Consider the following 13,268-nt stretch of genomic DNA (forward strand, 5'->3'; position numbering starts at 1 on the left):
TGTTGGCCAGGATGGTCTCGATCTCTTGACCTTGTGATCTTCCTGCCTTGGCCTCCCAAAGTGCTGGGATTACAGGTGTGAGCCACTGTGCCTGGCCAATTTTTGTGTTTTTTTGTAGAGATTGGATTTCACCATGTTGCCTAGGCTGGTCTTGAACTCCTGGGTTTAAGCAGTACCCCACCCCCTTCCACCTGGCCTCTCAGAATGTTAGGATTACAGGTGTGAGCCACCACGCCTGGTCCGGGCTTCTTTATACTCTTAAAAATTGAGGACCCCAAATGTCTTTTGTTTACATTGATTATATCAATTGATATTTATCATATCTGAAATTAAAACTGAGAAATAGAAAAATTTTAAGTCATTTAAAAGTCATGGTAGTCTGACGGTAGTGGGTTATCAGAACTTATTAACTTTAATGTCACTAAAGTTGATATACAACCTCCCCACTGCTAAATTTAGCTGGCTTAAAAAAAAAAGTCATATGTTAACATAAATAACATTTTTATATTTAAAGAAAACTTAGAAAAATAGATTAGAACATGTGAGAAAAGTAGAAAAAGAAAACAAACAAAAAAATTGAGTTGAGATCTTACTGTGTTGCTCAGGCTGGTCTGGAACTTGTGGCCTCAAGCAGTCTTCCCACCTTGGCCTCCCAAAGTGCTAGAATTACAGGTGTGAACCACCACACCTGGCCAAAAGAAAACTATATCTGAAAACAAAAATTAGTGAACAGTATTTTATATGTTTGCAAATCTCTAACATCTGACTTATTAGAAGACATCTGGATTCTTCTGTCTTCTTTTTTCATTCAACCTGTTGTGAGGTTGAAGTATTTGAAGAAAATCCATCCTCACAGCTAAGTAGATTATAGCAGATATACGTGAAGATGGGTAATAAGAGCATAGTAGAAATACTGAGAACAAACGGGGTTAATCTCTGAAAATGCATTTGTATCTTAAATCTACTCTTTAGAAAATTTTAGAAAACACCAGAATACCAAGCACACATTCCATTAGCCATCAGTGATGATGTCATCACATCTGATGTAGACTCTGGAAAGCTCCACACTCTTGGGGGAATGAGAGTTAAAAAGACAGATAATGTATTATTACTATTATGAAAATTTTGACATCATAGACCCTCTGAATGGGTCTTGGGGATCCTTCTCTCAGAGTACCAGGGTGCAAGTTACAAAATGCCTAACTACTATTGTGGACAAAGAATTTTAGGAGATATTCCAAGAAGGGAGGATTGGCAAACTGTAAGCAAAAGTGAGGAAGTGTGTAGCTCTGTTGATAGAGTTGTTAAAAAAAAAAAAAAAAAAATTCGCAGTACACCTCAAAACTGTCAAAGTTATCAAAAACAAGGAAAGTCTGAGAAACTCAACAGCCTAAGAGGCGCTTAAGGAGACGTGGCAACTAAATGTAATGTGGTATTCTGAATGGGATCCTGGAACAGAAAAAGGATATTAGAGAAAAATTAAGGAAATCTGAGTAGAGTATGGACTTAGTTAATAATAAAATGTACCAATATTGGTTCACGAATTGTGACAAATGTAGAATACTAATAAGGTGTTAATAAGATAAACTACTGAGTATAGTATTTGGGAACTCCGTACTATCGTGGCAGTTTTTTTCTGTAAAAGTAAGACTATTCTAAAACCAAAAAAATTTTAATAAATGGATTAGTGTTGTTATGTAGTCCCAGATTATTTTTTTCAAAGACACTTGTCTTGAGTTGAAAAATTACTTACTTAAATATTCTACTTAGATTATGTCTTCTGCCTGTATGATTAGAAAGGGGACCTTCCTGTAGGTTATATTTCTCTTGACTTGCTTCCAGTAGAGGACTGAATTTTTGTTACTGTGTGCCTCTTTCATGTTTGCTGGTTTTCTTTTATTTATTTATTTATTTTGGAGACAGAGTCTCACTCTGCCGCCCAGACTGGAGTGCAGTGGCGCAATCTTGGCTCACTGCAACCTCCGCCCCTGGGCTCAGGCAATTCTCGTGCCTGAGTCTCCAGGGTAGCTGAGACTACAAAGTGTGCATCACCATGCCTGGCTAATTTTTTTTTTTTTTTTGTATTTTAGTAGAAACGGGGTTTCACTATGTTGCCCAGGGTAGTCTCGAACTCCTGAGCTCAAGCAATCGGCCCGCCTCAGCCTCCCAAAGTTTTGTATTACAGGCGCGAACCACTGCGCCCAGCTGCCGTTTTTAATTTTACTTGATTCTTTACCCATAGTTGTCTGCAGGAAACCTTTAAAAAAAACAATGATACAAGCAGCGAAGGTCATATCTTTAGGAAGTGGAAGGAAAGAGAGATGATTCCCCGCTAATGTGCAGCCAGCCAGGTGGGGGAGCATGCGGTAGTAGTGAAGAACCCCAAGGAACAGAGTTCAGTGGTGGCGGTTTTGCAAAGGAGAGGAAAACAGGGTGGGTCTTAGGGTTATTTAGCAATAGGAAAGAAGGAACCAAGAGGCTAGTGAAAATCTTGATGGATGTCCTTTGAAGAAGAATTGCTGACTGGAAAGGATTGTATGAGGCATCCCATCAGATTGTGACACTATAGGGAGTTTGTGTTGATGAGTGGAATAGTAGGAAATGACTTTGGATAGCTAGGACGGAGCAAGATTATGGAGGGCATTTCCCCCATCTCGTTAGCTTTTTTACAAAGAGCAGTTTACTGAAGAGTCACAGATAACAGAGGATTCCCTTACATACCACCTATGGTATCTGTTCATAGGAGGAGCCTGCAGTAAATTTTCTGAGCACTTGGGATAGCAAACTTCTTGTGCCTATAGCAAAAACCCAGGGGGTCTTCTCCCGACCCCAGAAGCTGTGCCTCTCACAGCCTGGAAAAAGTGGATGGAGGGCTTTTAATTGTTGGCTTAAAGAGTTTGGGTTTGATTTCAAAGTATGGGAGTGGCAGCCTTTCTGAAATCTTTACTTATTTACCTCACCCAAGGAAGTTGCCTCAGTGTGAGGTGGACCACTTGAGCTGGTACAGGATAGTATAGTCTTTAGAGTCTAGGGTCAGTAGGAGTGGACAGCGAGGATGCTTTGGTGCAGTTTGAGGTCTCTACATGTTTCCCTTTCTGATTCAGTGTATCTGTGAGTAGGTCGATCTCTGCCTCAAAATAACAAAATTCCTGCCTGTCATTTTTGCCTCTTCTGACAGATTGTCAGCTAATACTTTAATACCTTAGCAGAATTAATTAACAGATGGCAACAGACTTGAAGCCTCTGAAGTGGGCAGGCAAAAGGGCAGACTTTCCAAGATGGGGGAAAGGACATTAGATTAGTAGGGATGTAGAAAGACATCAGACTTCTGCAGCCAATCACTCCAGTGTTTTCTTTTGGCACATACTGCTCAGGAAATATTGGAATGCCTCTTTATATCCAAAACTCTATGCTGGGCTCTGAGGGTGGATAAGAAGTGTCTACCCTTCAAGGAGCTCATGCTCCATTGTGGCTAATGCATGAACTCTAATACAGTGATGAGTTCTGCATTAACAGTGTTTGCATACTGCTATGGGAACACAAAGGAAAGGGTCCAACTTTGGTAACACTGAGACAGCCTTACAGAGGAGGCAACATTTAATTGGTGTAAATAAAGAAGGAAGAAAAACCAATGGTAGAGAAAGGAATGTGTGAAGGCATGCAGTGGGGAAAGTATGCCATCTTTTTTTGTTTGTTTTTGAGACAGGCTCGCTCTGTCGCCCAGGCTGGAGTGAAGTGGTGGGATCTCAGCTTGCTGCAACCTCTGCCTCCTGGGTTCAAGCGATTTTCCTGCCTCAGCCTCCTGAGTGACTGGAACTACGGGCACCCGCCACCATGCCTGTAGTGTAAATTAGGATAAAAAATACTAATTTTTGTATTTTTAGTAGAGACGGGATTTCTCCATGTTGACCAGACTTGTCTCGAACTCCTGACCTCAGGTGATTTGCCTGCCATGGCCTCTCAAAGTGCTGGGATTACAGGCGTGAGCCACTGTGCATGGCCTAAGTATGCCATCTTTGGCATATAATTAGTGTCACTAGAGTGTAGGATAGAAGAGGGTTGAGATTGGACAGATAAATCAGGGCAAGTTGGGCATCCCTTCCTGAGGAATTTGGATTTTATTTATTTAGAGACAGGGTCTTACTCTGTCACCCAGGCTGGAGTGCAGTGGCACGATCACAGGACTCAAATGATCCTCCTCCTACTTCAGCCTCCTGAGTAGCTGGGACTGCAGGCATTTGCCACTGTACCCGGCAGTTTTTAAATGTTTTTGTAGAGATGATATCTTGCCGTGTCGCCTAGGGTGGGGAATTTGGATTTTGTATTGCAGACAGTAGGGCAGTTTGCTTCACACATTCCAGGGTGAGGGGATAGGGAAGCTGTATAGCAAAATGCTAAGAGTGCAGCCTGGCATCGCCTTGGTTCAGAGCTTGGTACTTCCATGTATGATGTTATCTTGGGTTAAAAGAAAAGCCTTTATGTATCTCAGTTTTAAAATCTATAAAATGGGGATGGATTGCAACTACTCAATTGTTGTGTGATTTAAGTAATCTAAGTTATGTGTATTTAACCAAATTACTTAAATATAGTGAATATTCAGATATTGTCTGTTATGCAACTGTTAGTCATTGCCAAATGTGATTGAAAATTCTGAGTTAGACAGTCACCTACCTGCCTTTTGGAGCCTGGGCTTTGAAACTGATCAGATGAAACATTTCTAGGCTGAACAGCATTGTATCGTCTACCTGGAGGACACAGAAGGAACTCAGCAGAGTCATGAGGCCAAAACATTAGCTCTGTTCTCCAGATAATAGAAAGTTTCAAGATTCTAGACCTTAAAATCCTTACCAAGAGAGTTCTCCACTCAATTACAGAGTGAATGAAAGTCACACCAGACCTTCAGGAAGCCTCTTCTTCTCTCCCAAGTCTGGCCTTACGGAAGGCTGGAACAGTTCTGTGATGGTGTGTGGTAGGTATGAGGTGTATTTCCTCAATCTCAGGGTGAGGCTAGATAAAACTTGATTCTCATTCATTCAGGCATAAATATAGTTATCATTTGTCACCCTTAGGTACTCCACCCAAATAGCCTGAGCTAAGTAAATTCCTGAATGTCAGTACTGTGGAACCTGAACAAAGGTCACTTGCCCAGTTGTCTCTGAGTGTCATGCAGCAGGCCTTTAGACCAACTAGAGGGCCTACACTGGCTGAACTTGATCAAATAATTTTGTGGCTAAAACAGATACCATTTTATGCTATATTCTAAATTAGACACTCAGTAGTAGTTAAGGAATGAGTTTGGACTTTATCCTAAAAACATAAATAATAAAAGGGAAATAATAAAAGAGATTTTGAGTAAGGAGATGGAACCCATCACATCTGCATTTTAGAACAATTACTGTATTCCAGTGTGGAGAATGGAAACTACCAAGACTGAGAGCAGAAAGATTCGTTAGGATGCTCTGAAAGTAACCCAGCGAATGGGATACCTTGGAGTAGAGTTATAGAAGAGGGATGGAAGGAGCTGGGCAAGTTCAGGAGATGCTTAGGCATCTTACTCAATATTGAAGGTCTTAATCAGTAGGCTATAAAATGTAATCATTTGCTGCTGCTAAGTAAAGCATGTTGCCCCCTCAAAAATTATGAATTTGAAATAAAACCTGCAGTTTGATTTCAAGAAGGCTGAGGCAGGAGTGTGTCACTGAGGAAGGTCAACTGGATCTGACAGAATATTACTGTGTGTATTGGTATTGTTTTAAGAGCCTGTTTCTCAGCTTCTAAAGTTCAGAAATAAAATTTTGGGGCTAGGCTTGGTGGCTCACACCTATAATCCCAGCACTTTGGGAGGCTGAGGCGGGCAGATCACCTGAGGTTAGGAGTTCGAGACCAGCCTGGACAACATGGCAAAACCCTATCTCTACTAAAAATACAAAAGTTAGCTGGGCATGGTAGCTCATGCCTATAAACCCAGCTACTCAGAAGGCTGAGGCAGGAGAATCGCTTGAACCCGGGGAGGTGGAGGTTGCAGTGAGCCGAGATCCTGCCGCTGCACTCCAGCCTGGGCGACAGAGGAAACTGTCTCCAAAAAAAAAGAGAAATAAAATAAAAAATAAAATTTTTGTTGTTTGTTCTTGCTTTTTGTATGTGTGTGTGGCAGGGGGTCTCATTCTGTTGCCCAGGCTAGAGTGCAGTGGCATCATCTCTACTCACTACAACCTCAACCTCCCGGGTTCAAGTGATTCTCCTGCCTCAGCCTCCTGAATAGCTGGGACTACAGGCACGCACCACTACACCCCATTAATTGTTTGTCTTTTTGGTAGAGATGGGGTTTCACCATGTTGGCCAGGCTGGTCTCAAACTCCTGACCTCAGGTGATCCACCCGCACTTGGCCTGTTCTTGTTTTTGTCTTAGTATATCCTAAGATGTTTTGAGAGGGGCTGATGTAATTTGTACACTTAGATGACTCAGTGCTTAAATTAGAATGAGATATAACTTTCCATTAGGCTTCAAATTGTGCTAGTTGGTATAGTCTATTCCTATAGGAAAATCTACTTGAGAAATCAGATTATAAGCAGAAAGTAGCTTGGTGAGCAAGGATTGGAACAAGAGGAATTACTTGAACTCATGAGCTAGTGGGGGGATGCCAGTGGGCCTGATGCTTCCCCTCAGCTTTAAGGATATACCTACTTAGCAGGCTAAAAAGTGCTTTTGGCTATTTTAGTTTAGATATATCCTTGACTAAATTTGACCTGGGAGATATTTTTACTTTTGAGATGATATCTGCAAATAGCTAGTTATTCATTTCTGGTTTTTAACTACATAGTTTAATTCTCAAAATATAACATTATTTGTAAAGTGAGAGGTGCTTTATTTCATCATGATGAGTTGAGCTGTTCTTTTTTCTTTTTTGGTAGTGTCCATGGGCTATCCCTCAGAATACGATATCTTGTTCGTTGGCTGATGTAATGAGTGAACAGCTGGCCAAAGAATTGCAGTTAGAAGAAGAAGCTGCCGTTTTTCCTGAAGTTGCGTAAGTAAAATTCACAAAGTACTTTATCTAGCAACTTATAGCAGAGTTTTAGGATTTGATGAGTAATTGTCATGACAAGTGGTTTGGAAAAAGCAGGGCAGAAGAAAGCACCATGTTGAGAGTCCACTGATATTTGAATTTTAGTCCTGATTTTGCATTGGTTTTCATTATTATCTTGGACAAACCACTGTTTCTGTGAGTTTTAGTTATATCATATTAATGCCGCAGTTGAACTAGATGAGGTACAGTTTTGATCAAGTGTTTTTAGTTTATCTTTTCATGAATATTTACCTGTTCTTTCATTATGGATGAATGAAACATCCAGACTTTCTTTTTTTTTTGGAGATGGAGTTTCGCTCTTGTTGCCCAGGCTGGAGTGCAATGGCACAATCTTGGCTCACTGCAACCTCTGTCTCCCGGGTTCAAGCGATTCTCCTGCCTCTCGAGTAACTGGGATTACAGGCATATGCCACCACGTCTGCCTAATTTTGTATTTTTAGTAGAGACAGGGTTTCTCCATGTTGGTCAGGCTGGTCTCGAACTCCCAACCTCAGGTGATCCACCAGCCTCAGCCTCCCAAACTGCTGGGATTACAGGCCTGAGCCACTGTTCCCAGCCTCAGATTTTCATTCAGAACAAATGAATTCTAGGTCTCAGTGTAGATTTTGTTATAGAACCTTTAGCTTTCTCTCCTAGCTCTCTTAACCCTAGTTGGTACTCCCACAGGTGCATGCCATTGGTCTTAAGGCTAGCTGTGCAGGAGAAGGTGAATGGTTTGATAGAGTTCTTTGAATTTTAACATGGAAAAGGCACCTCCTACTCTGATAATTGGCAACCTCTGTTTACTTAAGCACATTATATTAGTTTATATTGCCTTATTTTGAATAGCGTTGCTGAAGGACCATTTATTACTGGAGAAAACATTGATACTTCCAGTGACCTTATGCTGGCTCAGATGCTACAGATGGAATATGACAGAGAATATGATGCACAGCTTAGGCGTGAAGAAAAAAAATTCAATGGAGATAGCAAAGGTACTATAACCTTATTGTGACAGCTCCATTGAGTGGTAGAAAACACTCATAATGTGCTCCTAAGTAAATCTTCAACTATTTTTGCTTTTTAAGTTTCCATTTCCTTTGAAAATTATCGAAAAGTGCATCCTTATGAAGACAGCGATAGCTCTGAAGATGAAGTTGACTGGCAGGATACTCGTGATGATCCCTACAGACCAGGTACCAAAGCTTTTACTTTCTGGGGGCAGCAGAATAGGGGTATAGGAAGACTAATCTTTTCAATTAACTCTTACTTTTATATTTTTCTTTGAATCTCATTTGGTAATTTACTCTTAGATTCAAATGTCTTTTCAGACAATGTTGAATGCAACAATGTAGTCTTTGCTATTTTTATATACCTGGCTTGTTTCAATTGCCTTTAGCAAAACCGGTTCCCACTCCTAAAAAGGGCTTTATTGGAAAAGGAAAAGATATCACCACCAAACATGATGAAGTAGTATGTGGGAGAAAGAACACAGCAAGAATGGAAAATGTAAGTTACAGAAAGTATCTATCTCTGAATTTAGAGTTTTGCTTGAATACCTTTTAAAATATAATGTCTTAGATTTCTGAAAATATCTTTCTTTCTAAAGATGTTTTTAGATAACAATATAGCAATATCATGAAAACTGAGACATTAATGAAAATATAAAGTACCTCAGAATAAAATTCCATAACAGTGTTGAAAAACTATTTTGACTCACATTGATTCTAAAATTAATAAGTAGTTATTATGAAAATAACATTTATTCTTCATCATATTTGTATAAAATAGCATCCCTACCCAAAAAACAGATAATGGTGGTGATTGGGGAATACGAATGGGAGGGAGAAATACTTTTCATCATATACTTTTTTGTGCATTTTGAATTTATTATCTTGTGCCTGAACTACCTGTGTAAAATCAGAAGTAAAGTGTAATTTTAAAAAATAGCATTCTAGGCTGGGCATGGAGGCTCACACCTGTAAGCCTAGCACTTTGGGATGCTGAGGTGGGCAGATCACCTAAGGTCGGGAGTTCGAGACCAGCCTGACCAACATGGAAAAACTCCGTCTCTACTAAAAATACAAAATTAGCTGGGTGTGGTGGCACATACATGTAATCCTAGTTACTTGGGAGGCTGAGGCAGGAGAATCGCTTGAACCCGGGAGGCAGAGGTTGCAGTGAGCCGAGATCATGCCACTTCACTCCAGCCTGGGCAACAAGAGTGAAACTCCATCTCAAAAAAAAAAAAGGCATTCTAAATTCTTCATAAATATTGTAGTTAATATAATATATTAAACATTTAGATTTTAAAGCACAAATGCTTGTTAAGTAAACATATTCAATTATATCATTTCTAGAAATATTCCAGATCTGATTCTAGAAGAGTTCTGTCCAATAGAACTTTCTGTGGTAATGGAAATATTCTATATGTGTGCTGTTCAATATGGTAGCCACATTTGCTGTTGAGCACTTGAAATTTGGGTGCCATAATAGAGGAACTGAATTTTTAATTTAATTTTAATTAACTTAAATATCCAAGTGTGGCTAGTGGTAACCTAACTGAATTGCACAGTTCTAGAGCATAATTGGCATGGTGTGATCACAGTCTGCTATAACAACCCACTCTCCACAAATAATTACAAAACTGTATTTCTTTGGTAAGATTTGGTGTAGCCTTCACAGTTCAATATTGTGTCTTTTGGCTAAAAGCAAAGTACAGCGCACATGCTGAAAGACCTTAGTTTTGGATGTGATGAGATGTTTTCTATGCCTGGAATAAATGCCTTCCTTTAGGTTGTAATTTCTTAAATAGTATTGCTCCTCTTTCTGTGAGTTATTTAATTTTTTTCTCTGTAGTAGCTATGAGTTCTGGTTTTCTAGTGTGATCATCTGTTGAGTAAGACATTAAAGATTAATCTTGTTGTTGTTGTTGTTTTTAGCTGTCCCTATTTTAAAATATTTAGATGCTAATTCTTCTTTTTGGCAGTTTGCACCTGAGTTTCAGGTAGGAGATGGAATTGGAATGGATTTAAAACTATCAAACCATGTTTTCAATGCTTTAAAACAACATGCCTACTCAGAAGAACGTCGAAGTGCCCGCCTGCATGAGAAGAAGGAACATTCTACAGCAGTAAGGATTTATAGTTTTTTTTCTTTTTTACTGGAAACATTCATATTAGAAAACTTTGGGTGAATAAAAAAACTTCATGTTTGATATTTTTTCATGAGATTGGCTTTTCAAATCAAAGATGTAAATAGATGTAGCCACTGTGGTGCCCGCCTGTAATCCCACTACTTTGGGACAGGAGGATTACTTGACCTTAGGAGTGCAAGAACAGCCTGGGCAACATCATGACCCCCAGCTCTACAAAAATAATTAGCTGGACATTGTGGCACATGCCTGCGGTCCCATCTACCCTGGGGGACTGAGGTGGGAGGATTGGTTGAGCCCAAGAAGTTGAAGCTGCAGTGAACCATGATTGCGCCACTGTACTGCAGCCTGGGTGACAGATTGAGACCCTGCCTTAAAAAAAAAAAAAGAGAGAGAGAGAGAGAGATGTAAATAAGCCAGGTGGGGTGGCTCCCAGCACCTTGGGAGGTCAAGGTGGAAGGATTGCTTGAGCCCAGGAGTTCGAGACCAGCCTAGGCAACATAGGGAGACCCTGGGAGACCCTGTCTCAGCAAAAAGTTTTTAAAAATTAGCCGGACATGTTGGTGTGCACCTTTAGTCGCAGCTGCTCAGGAGACTGAGGTGGGAGGATCACTTGAGCCCAGGAATTCGAGGCTGTAGTGAGGCATAATCATGTCACTGCATTCCATCCTGGACAACAGAGTGAGACCCTGTCTCTCTCTCTGTCTCTCTCTCTCTCTCTAAAAAAAAAGATATTAGGCCAGGTGTGGTGGCTCAAGCCTATAATCCCAGCACTTTGGGAGGCCAAGGCGGGTGGATCACAAGGTCAGGAGTTTGAGACCAGCCTGGCCAACATGGTGAAACCCCATCTCTAGTAAAAATGCAAAAATTAGCCAGGTGTGGTGGCGGGCGCCTGTAATCCCAGCTACTCGGGAGGCTGAGGCAGGAGAATCACTTGAACCCGGGAGGCGGAGGTTGCAGTGATCAGAGATGGTGCCATTGCACTCTAGCCTGGGTGACAAAAGCAAGACTCCGTCTCAAAGGAAAAAAAAAGTTATTAGAAGTGGCTCAGAAAATATTTTATGATGAGCAGTCATTTTCACTTACAGTGCTTTATCTCTTGCAGGAAAAAGCAGTTGATCCTAAGACACGTTTACTTATGTATAAAATGGTCAACTCTGGAATGTTGGAGACAATCACTGGCTGTATTAGTACAGGAAAGGAATCTGTTGTCTTTCATGCATATGGAGGGAGGTAAATGAGCAAAATATGATACCATCACGTGAAAACTTAGTCTCTTCTCCCCAAGATTAATGGATTTACACAGAATCAAAGATAATGCTGCATGGCAAGCAGCGTAATTTTTAAAGTGTTACTGTAGAAAGTCCAGGCAGTATAGGAATGTATAAAAAACACAGTCATCCTAATAGCACCACCCAGAGATAATCATTAATAATTTTAGGTAGACTCCTCCAGTTTTTTTCAGTGTGTATATTATTTTCTTTTTTTGAGATGGAGTTTCACTGTTGTTGCCCAGGCTGGAGTACAGTGGCGTGATCTCGGCTCACTGCAATCTCTGCCTCCTGGGTTCAAGTGATTCTCCTGTCCCAGACTCCAGAGTAGCTGGGATTACGGGCGCATGCCACCACGCCCGGCTAATTTTTGTATTTTTAGTAGAGACAGAATTTCGCCATGTTGGCCAGGCTGGCCTCGAACTCCTGACCTCAGGTGATCCCCCCGTCTCGGCCTCCCAAAATGCTGGAATTATAGGCGTGAGCCACTACTTCCAGCCTTCCTCATCTTTATCAATGTTTAGTACTGTCAAATCTAATGCTTTTTGTCAATGTGAAAGATGAAAAGTAGTATCTTGGTATTTTGGTGTGCATTTATTTAATTATGATTAAGTTGTACATTTTTTTCAAGTGCTTTTTTGGCCATTTGTATTTCTTTTTCTTGTCTTCTATCTTGTTTATCCTTTGTCCATTTTCTGTTATACTTAACATACTCTTTTTTTTTTATTTTGAGATGGAGTTTTGCTCTTGCTGCCCAGGCTGGAGTACAATGGCACCATCTCGGCTCACTGCAACCTCCGCCTCCTGGGTTCAAGCGATTCTCCTGTCTCAGCCTCCCAAGTAGCTGGGATTACAGGCACACACCACCACGCCTGGCTAATTTGTGTGTTTTTAGTAGAGATGGGGTTTCACCATGTTGGCCAGGCTGATCTCAAACTCCTGACATCAGGTGATCCACCCGTCTTGGCCTCCCAAAGTGCCAAGATTACAGGAATGAGCCCCTGTGCCTGGCGTGTTATACTTAATATACTCTAATAAAATAGATGATCAGTCTTTCTGGTGGAATTGGTATCATAGTCTGTACTTTAACATTTCTAAGTTAGCAAAACTAGAGAACATTCCATTTTCTACAGCTAAAAGTAAATGCTTTTAAAAGTTTGTTAGTTTTCTGTGGTACATAACAAATTGCCACAGACTTAGCTGCCTAAAACAGCATCCATTTATTGTCTCGTAGTTTGTGTTGACAGAATCCAGGCACGGCTTAACTAGGTTCTCTGTTCAGGGTTTCACAAGCTTGCAGTCTAGGTGTTGGCCAGGCTGTGTTCCTTTCTGGAGCGTGGTGTCCTCTTCCCTTGGCCCTTTCAGTTCCTTGCAGCTGTAGGACTGAGGTCCCACTTTCTTGTTGGCTGTCAGCAGTGGGCTGCTCTCAACTCCTCGAGGCCCCTGCAGCCATGGGGCCGTCTCACGGGCGCCTTCACACACTAGCTCACACCTTCAAAGCCAGCAGGAGAATCTCTCCAGTCTGCTAAGACTGAGGCTTAGTGGGATGTTATCATGGGAATGACTAGACCATCACCTTTGCCACATGACCTAACCAGGGAGTAGCTATCCCACACATGCTCAAGGGAAGGAGATATTATACAGGGTGTGCACACCAAGGGGGCTGGGAGTTTTTGGAGTCATCTTAGAATTCTGCTTTCCACAAAGCTCTGGTTGATTGGTTTCTTCCCTCCCTCTGTTCCTTCCTTCCTTCCTTCCTTCCTTCCTTCCTTCTTT

General features: G+C 41.1%; 1 protein-coding gene across 1 annotated transcript in view; it reads left to right on the forward strand.

The window, feature by feature from the left end:
* Nucleotides 1-13,268, forward strand: part of RIOK3 (RIO kinase 3) — a 26,668-nt gene that overhangs the window by 3,198 nt on the left and 10,202 nt on the right. The window contains exons 2-7 of the mRNA XM_011939327.1: nucleotides 6,913-7,028; nucleotides 7,917-8,062; nucleotides 8,156-8,263; nucleotides 8,467-8,576; nucleotides 10,057-10,200; nucleotides 11,327-11,454. Of these exons, the coding sequence (XP_011794717.1) occupies nucleotides 6,913-7,028; nucleotides 7,917-8,062; nucleotides 8,156-8,263; nucleotides 8,467-8,576; nucleotides 10,057-10,200; nucleotides 11,327-11,454 (752 nt within the window). The remainder of the gene's footprint in view (nucleotides 1-6,912; nucleotides 7,029-7,916; nucleotides 8,063-8,155; nucleotides 8,264-8,466; nucleotides 8,577-10,056; nucleotides 10,201-11,326; nucleotides 11,455-13,268) is intronic.

Source organism: Colobus angolensis, unplaced genomic scaffold (genome assembly GCF_000951035.1).
Source record: "Colobus angolensis palliatus isolate OR3802 unplaced genomic scaffold, Cang.pa_1.0 Scaffold18, whole genome shotgun sequence".
NCBI classification, from domain to species: Eukaryota; Metazoa; Chordata; class Mammalia; order Primates; family Cercopithecidae; genus Colobus; species Colobus angolensis.